Here is an 8,592-nt window from a genome sequence, read left to right as displayed (position 1 = left end):
ATTCCTAGAAAAGAGCTGCTTCAAGTTTCTCTTCCCTTGCATGCTTTCTCGACATTTTTTCCCGAAGATTAACAACTTACCTTTATCGACAAGAGTCGGTCAAAACGAAAATCAGATGGAACGAGGATTTCTTAAGAACTGACGAAACTTTGCATTTTAATGATTTTTGAAAGTTAATTAATGAGATCCCTACCTCATCTAGATGCCAAAACTCAACAATAGGGCCGTTTTTACGAGAGAAAATAAGCCGCGGCTAACTCTGGCCGCGGCTTACGTAAGCCGCGAACACCTCGTATAAATGGTACAAAATCTACGTTCACGGCTTTCTCAAGCCGCGGCTTATCCTGGCCGGGGAGTTTATACTCGTATAAATAGTTCCTTTCGCGGCTTACGTAAGCCGCGGCCAGAGTTAGCCGCGGCTTATTTTCACTCGTATAAACGGCCCTATTGTGCGCAATCCTAAGTAGCCAATGGCTAGGATTCTCCCTATGACTACATCCTTGAAGTCAACCTTTGCTCGTATCTTTCTATTTTTAGAACTAACCCTTCAGCAGGAGACTGACATTTACATCAATTTGCATACATTGTTCTTTGTATGTTTCTCTTCGTTTAAAAATAACTTTAATCTGATTGGCATTCTAAGATTCTAAGATACGCACGGCAAAGTTTGACTCATAGGGCTTTTATGGGAGAGGCGGCAAGCTCCTATAGGCATGAGCTCCTGATAGCCCGAGCAATCACCATAAATATCTTAATAGATTGATGATAAAACAAGACTTTTTTCTTATCATCAAAGTCACTTTTTGTTGATGTCTTATTCTCGTAGGAAGGGAAGACTTACGATGAGATGAAAAGGGAATTGAGTTACGATGCAAATACGAGGGTCTCCGAACTAAGAATTGACCAGAAGGTAATTCAAAGATGCATATCACTGCGCCAGTAACGGGCAGCGGTAATTGAATGAGAGGCATGCTTCGCGCTGCCTCGTTTTCCTGTGTGTTAATCCTCGCAATCACCTCTGTTACTCTACCTTTCGTGTCATCGATCGACCAAACCTTTACCTTCTGGTGCTGAGTGAAATTCGATGTAGGAAAGAACAAGTCACGCATTGTGGATTATCATTATAATCATAAAAATTAGAATTTCCTCGTTTGTGCATGTTATTGGTTCAAGAAACTCCTATTTTTCTCTAATTCACTTTCCAAGTTGTTATCGGACAGTTTACATAAACCAATCACAGCCAAAGTTGTAGAAGTTTAAATCAACCAATCACATTCAAAATTGCAGTTAAAATCAACCAATCACAACCTTGGCCCTTGGTTTCAAACACTATAGAAACAGCATACAGGCTCCTAAATTGGGGCTTTCTTTCTTTCTTTCTTTCTTTCTTTCTTTCTTTCTTTCAGAGCGACATTAAACAATTTACGCTTCCTTTTTAAGTCTTTTAATGCAGATGTCCCCTTTCTTTCATAACTTGAATCTTCTTTTTTTCTCGGAAATTGTAATTTTTGTGATTAATTGGTAAAAAGACTGAGTGGAGTCCAATTCGGTCTGTAATCATACTCGTGATAAACAAATTTTGTTATCACTCGTATGCATATGATTACGGACCGAATTGGACTCCACTGAGCCCTATTGCCATTACTTATAGTGTCTTCTACATGTTGTTTTGCCACTTGAAATGGTGCTAAGAGTGCTTCGTTCGCTACCTTCTGGCAGGTTCACACTGAGATTCCAAACCCTCCATTTATCTTTATCCTCAGACAAGCCTTTACACCACTTGGGAACTTCAACTCGCCACGCGTGCTCATACGCATCCTTCCTTCTCGCCTCTTTCCATCCATCCTTCTTTCCAACAGCACCCTTTTGTAGAGTCCGTGAGTGTTTATCATTTAGCCAAAAAATCCCGAAATGTTCGGTTTGAGGTTTAATGGAAAGGCAATTTTTCGGAAAATCTTTTCAGAAATTGTGAACAACCTCCAGAGGTACTCCACTTTTTCCGTTTGGAATGGCAATCGGGAAATCCCTTACCATTTGCGAGATAATCATTCCGTTTTCAGGACCTTTCTCACAAAATCGAGTAAAGATGAGAAATGGAATGCCGGCTGGAAAATGGTTGGCGCCATTCTTATCAGGTTCGTCAATAAATTCGAAAAATCGTTTGCCTTCATGCAACAATCATTCCATCCGGATTATTTGGCGAAATGGTAATCACCATAACTTAAAACCACACAGGACTACATTCTAAACCATTGACTGTTTGATAACCTTAGCCCCTTCTTATTATTTAATTTCTTTTTAAAGTACACCGACTATATTTTAACCATCTTACCAGGTTAAGACGCTTTCTGTCCCTTCTCCCTTCAAAAGCATGGGACATGCGGGCAACTCTCCTACCCGCAATGTGGCCCGAGTTCGATTCCCAGACTCGACGTCACATGTGGTTGAGTTTGTTGGTTCTCTGTTCTGCACTGAGAGGTTTTTCTCTGGGTACTCCGGTTTTCCCCTCTGCTCAAAAACCGACATTTGACTTGATTTACGTTAATTGTTAATTTCAGTTTACAGTGTCCCCAATTAGCGCTCCAGCGTTAGAAGTTCCTTTCCTTTTGAAGGTCAATGTTCGTCCCATACTCACGTGAATGAGAAGAAGACAATTTATAGTGTTTCTCATTGCAAATTATTCATCCATTCCGACAAACTTTGCACTTTTGTTATCTCTTGGGGAGACAGAAAAGTCGGAAGGAAGCAGTGATCCTCGCACTGTACCTAGACAATTGTACAGTTCATCTTTGCGTGGTATAATTCAGTTTAAGTTATGGGCCTGTGTACAATTATATGAAAATCACGTAACAGCTATAGCAAACCCCACTGACTTGGAGGCAAACAGTTCGCTGCAGTGTGCACGAAGTGGGGGATGAGTTAAATTCAGAGCTGCTACACGAAAAACCCAGTTTGTAGTCGGAGTGGGATTGGAACCAAGAGCATTCATCTATTTTGCACCCAACAACTTGGCCACGCCCCCTCATACAGTAATTAATTCCGGACAATTTTTTTTCTCCTTTGTCCTTCTCGGCAAATAATGACGCTAGTTATTTATTTTCCTTATTACTTAGGAACCTTCGGCTACGCAGGGGCAAGTGCTTTCGTAAGGAAGATCTACTCCACGGTCAAAGTTGATTAACGCAACAAAAAGTACTAAGAAGAACATTACTGTGGAGCCCATGGCTGTTTTAAATCACCAACAAACTATCTGAATTTATATGCTACATATTTAAAGTAGCCGTAAATAGATTTTCTGTAGATTTGTTGAATGGTGAATTATGTTAGTTTGTAAATCTCACCGTTAAACGTACCTTTGTTAGCTTTTTCTTGTATTAGCTGTGATTCTCTTGCTCTGTGTTTGCTTGTTTGAGGGAGTTTCCTTAAGCCAAGCGGTTTTTAGTTGGGTGGCGCGAAAACAAAACTTATTACATTAACCCCTTTTATTTCCATGATCGAAACGTACATTCTTGTAACTAGCACTATGGATTCTTTATTGGGTAATCATGAGAATTTGGTGTTATATCAATACCTGGAACAGAGTTCTAAATATTAGTCATAATCATCACTTCGCAAGGGAGAAGTGATCCTCAAACTTATCTGGACAATTTTTGCAATTGTCTTTTATGGACACGCACTTCAAGTTTATTCATTTATTTCATTCAGTAACTCCTCTCACCGGAACACACGAGCTTAAAGTGCTACTATGATCAAAAAATTCACTTCCCTTTTTCCTTCAGATTATTGAGAGCGTGTTTGCTCGACACCTGACTGGCAAAATTTTGAGCTTCGAATTTTATCCAAAGGCTGTTTTTTTAGGATTTCACGATCCGCCATTATTCACGTACAAGACTGACCATTGGACCTCAGAGAGTTGGATCGAGCAAAAGATGACATCAAAGACTTACTACCTTTAAAATTGCTTGTGTAAACGCAGCTTATTATACATCCAAAACACGTCGAGTTTAAAAGTCTGAAAGCTCGAAATTCCCGTGCTGCATATTAATTTAGGCGCGTGCACACGCATTGCATTTTTAGACTAGTGAGTCTTTGACGTCATCTTATCCTCGATCCAGCTTTCTCAAGATTTTAAAGTTAGTAATGGCGGACCATTAAATAAGAAAATTCCAGTCAAAATAAACAAGTGTCTTTTTGAAATGAAGGCTTCAAACTACGGTCATATAGTGTTCAGTTAACATAGTTTTGAAATACAAAGAATAAGTAGAATTGATTCTTGGTCACAGTAGCACTTTAAGAAAATGACCTATTCCCAACTGAGTGGCTTCATGGCTCAGTTGCATGGTAGAGCATTGCACTCGCATTGCAGAGGTCATGGGTTCGAATCCCGTTGATGACACACGAGTTTTTCAGGTATCTATAAGAGACAATTGCTTTAATTGTCCATTTAAAAGCGAGGATCACTTCATTCTTCTGGCCATAATCCGCTGTTCAAATATACATTTCTTTCATTCATTAGTCCCCTCACGGGAACACAAAGCCCACCAAATTGACCTGCTCCCAACTGGAGTGGATTCATAGCATTGCACCGGCATCACAGAGGACGTGGGTTCGAATCCCGTTGAAGCTGAATTTTTCAAGTGTCTTTGAGAGACAATTCAATGCTAAAATTGTCCAGATAAGTGTTTAAGATGGTTAGTTGTGACGCAGATTTTTTCTATTTTGGTTCATAGGCAGTTGCCATGAGCACTTGTATACTCACTGTTGACAAACATTTCTTTTGATATCCCTAAACTTTGCCAACCACTGGAACAAAAGATTCCTGAATTCGACAGCCATTTAACTTTCTCTCTCTGGTTGGCACCTTAAAAAAGATTTTCAGATCTACGACAACGCGTTGATTGACGCGAACGCCACAAAACCATGGGATACAATGAGTAAACTCAAGATTTTGCACCTGCGTTTAGACTGCGACTGAGTTGTCTCCCTGTTCTCCCCTGAATTTTCGTAGCGGCCATGTAAAACGTGCGTGCATATCGGGAAATTCTTATTACTCGGAATTTCTGAAAGGTATCCGAATTATAATCTCGGTTGACTTTGTTCAGTTTAGCAAAATGCATAATAGAATTAGGACGCGGGGATTTCATTGGATAAAAACTATGCGCGGTAACCCCTAGGAAGAAGTTGTAATTGAAAAATTAATTAATTTCCAGATGCAAAACAAACTTGTGAACACACGAACCTAAAATCTCGTAAGGGTAAACATGACGAACACAAAAGTGCATAAAAGGATGCTAAATAAGAAATTTTTACATCTCAGTGATACTGGGATACATTGACTGAAACGTTAAATTGTTGCAAAATCCACGTTACCTCTATTTTTGTTAATTGGTATTGTAGCCACGCGTGTCAAAATAAATTGAGTTTATTGGGTAATTACTCGGAATTCCTGAAAAGTGTCCGAGTTATAATCGGTTGACTTAATTCGGTGCAGTAAAATGGACAATAGAATTACGAGGCAGTGAAGCAGTTCACTTGACCCCTTGGAGCAATACATTTCACCTCCCTCTATGACAAAACTACTTTTTCCAACAACGACAAAAAAACAGCCGAGATGTCGAGTGTCGTTCGAGGGGATTTCTACGCGCGCGAGACTTCAAACAGCCCCAATTCTTATAGCCTGCGAACAGCAGACGCATTTGGCAGAGAAGCGACGACCGGAAATGCGTCTGCTGTTCGCAGGCTACAATTCTTACAGAGTTGGATGAAAATCCGGATTTACAACATGCAGCGCAGTAGCCAAAGCGATGGGAGCTCTGTTGGGGTTTCAGTGTGAAACTTTTAATGTCATTCGCCGATTTAGAAACTCAAGTCCATATTCTGAGTGAAAGCTCAATAGCAGCTAAAAAGTGAAAATGCTGGATTCAGTCTTCTGGAATGTTATGAGTAAGATAGTTAATCTAAATATTTCATTTTGACAACATATTGAAATCGTCAGTACAGAACTCCCAGCAGCGTTATGTTGGAAATGCCCGGAATTTCTTTTTCTCTCAGCTGTTCTTTGTACGACCATCGTCCTCGGATGTCAATTTTTAAATTGTTTCAGTGTCAACTGCCCGGAGGGAGGTCACTGCATTATTCACAACAATGTTAATTTCGAAACTTTGCAGCTGGTTGCCGGTGTAGCTGACGGGAGGAGGGATAAATTTTTCCAAGCCACATTAATTACAACAACGGTTTTCACGAGATTTCTCTCCCGCTACGCTAGTGTTTCACTCTCCCTTGGCCCACTGCACTCATTGCATTGAGTAGATTCACGTTATTTCCGAAAGTCCGACAACCTGTACCAAATCAAACTACTGCTTTTGCTTGGTGATTTATTTATTTTATTTGTAAACACTAAGCGATGTTCACCAATACGTTATCCGTTGTCATGAGCCCTCCAGACTTCATTTGCCTGCAGAACCACTTACTTCTTTTGTTCCGTACTTAGCAAATTTGAACATCACTTTAGTCTTTTCAATCCTTGCAGGTTTGTTTCTAACTCTTCCAAATTGTATCACCCTACTTCTGCACAACATGGTATTCCGAGTAAACGCTTCAAAGAGCGTCTTGTTGTATATAAACTTCCAACACCATTCGTTTCAATAAGGTTCCTTGATTGTTTGGCTAGTTTGACGTAGAACTTGAACTATCTGAAATGATAAGGAAAGAATTTTAAATCGTGAACTAATCATTTTTAATTTGGTTCTCAAAAAGTCGGCGTCGTAGTTTTTCAACTCCCTAGTGACAGTCGGTGACGTGACTATGAACATCGTTATATGGCAAAGACGTCCTCGTAGCCGCTTTCGTGAGCTCCCTTATAATAGGCCTTTTGCAGCTTGAGATCACATGGTACAAAAGCCGCCATACTGGAACGCAAATTGCCCTCTGGGGCATCTCAAAAAAAGAAAATTTAAATTATAAATAAGTTGCTATGTTTTAGATGTCCCAGTGCGCAATTTGGGTTCCAGTATGGCAGTTTTTGGACTATGTGATTATTAACCTGCAAAAGGCCCATAAGGCTCAAAGGGTCCTCAAAGGGACTTTTCGAGGAGAGATTCCGCTGAAAAACCGAGTGCAATTGTAAAATAAGTTCGCGCCTGCACACACTTTGCTCAGCGGAATCGATAATACGCAAACCTCTTCGGAGGAGAGCGCCCTTATAAGGAAACTTCAGCAATTTCAACAACAAAGGGAAAAATAATGCCCAAAATATACTTAACAAATTGATGTCAGTTTTTCATGCGTCTGTCCTGTTATTGATCATGAATCGCGTCATAACATTGTCAAAGTAGCTGTGGGTCCGCAGACTACTTTGACATTCATTGTCAATAACAGGACAGACGCATGAAAAACTGACATCAATTTGTTTTTTACAATAAAAAAAAAGCAGAGGGGTCAAAATTAAGTCAAAACACGAGAAGAAAGCGCGACAAAAATGCGAGAAACTTCCAACTGACGCGAGCAAAATCGCGTCATTATCGCATAAATTATAAATTTATGTGTCTGTGCGCTTATTGACAATAAAAGTTGGGCAATGAGCGCGCGAGAATTTTTGCAGTCATTGTAAAAATATTTATTGATCGAACATAAACCAGCTGAACGGCAATTCCGCACAGTTTCACATTAACTTTTGATACATTTCCGTGCCCTCCATTGCAAAACAGCGAGAAATATAGATTGAGAAAATGAAAGTGTTGTGGTAAATGTCACCATTTGAGGATAAGTTTCATTCCTGCGTCAGCCGCAACAACGGAACACCAGTTATAAATAGCAATCGTACTACACTTGTGGCGTCCATTTTAGCATATTTCTGGGTGCCATCTGTAAAAAAAACTTACAACGTGAATTCATTGTTTACGTTTGCTTTCATCCCTGCGTCCTCTAATAACTTCGAGCAACAGGTCCTCAAAACAATACTGGCTTAGTTGCCTTTCAATCAATAATTTACAAAGCTTTGACGGCCTCCTTTCTGTTACACTGGAAACAAAACTGTGTGATTATAATAATATTTAAATTAGGGATGATATTTCATTCCAAACCAAGGCATACAGGCTCAAAATGTCGCTTTCATGATCGGTGCTAGGCAGAAATTTTGTAAAAAAATATATTAAGCTTTGCCAAGGCACCTTTTTTGCTTTGTAACAATTGTCCCTCGTCTTTTAGAACACGCAACATCGCCACCTCTTTGTAGATTTTAATTTAAAGTTAGTCAAATTTATGAATATTTAAACTTTAGAAAACAACCTTTTTTATTGAGAAAAAAACGTTACGTCCTGTCCACCTGTTGGTTTTGACATTCCAAATCCCCCGAAAATAGTATGTTCTTTGATATATGGGCGCTTTATCGGTGCCTCATAAAAAATATGCAAACATTTGAAACCACTTTAAATGAAGGGAAAAATCATCAAAACAAGAAAGTTAATAGTTGCCAAGTATTATGACACGTGTCGACGCTAACCTCCAATGAGAATCTCACTTGTCTGGCTGTAATTTCAATTTGCCAACTCCTCAAAACAGCTATTTAAATTTCTATCCGAAATGAATGTATTT

The 8,592-nt window shown here is 39.5% G+C and overlaps 1 protein-coding gene and 1 non-coding gene across 2 annotated transcripts in view; both read left to right on the top strand.

The window, feature by feature from the left end:
• The window catches only part of LOC138016115 (gelsolin, cytoplasmic-like), a 31,203-nt gene extending 27,514 nt beyond the window's left edge, over window positions 1-3,689 (top strand). The window contains exons 25-26 of the mRNA XM_068863293.1: window positions 827-910; window positions 3,114-3,689. Of these exons, the coding sequence (XP_068719394.1) occupies window positions 827-910; window positions 3,114-3,149 (120 nt within the window). The 3' untranslated portion in view covers window positions 3,150-3,689. The remainder of the gene's footprint in view (window positions 1-826; window positions 911-3,113) is intronic.
• A 630-nt stretch (window positions 3,690-4,319) lies between these two features.
• Trnaa-cgc (transfer RNA alanine (anticodon CGC)) lies at window positions 4,320-4,396 on the top strand. The gene has a single exon. It is a non-coding gene; the product is annotated as a tRNA-Ala (tRNA).
• The last annotated feature ends 4,196 nt before the right edge of the window (window positions 4,397-8,592 follow it).

This window comes from Montipora capricornis, chromosome 9, assembly GCF_036669925.1.
Source record: "Montipora capricornis isolate CH-2021 chromosome 9, ASM3666992v2, whole genome shotgun sequence".
In the NCBI taxonomy this organism is placed as follows: Eukaryota; Metazoa; Cnidaria; class Anthozoa; order Scleractinia; family Acroporidae; genus Montipora; species Montipora capricornis.
The sequence above is the reverse complement of the archived record's forward strand: the minus strand, read 5'-3'. Positions and strand labels throughout refer to the sequence as shown.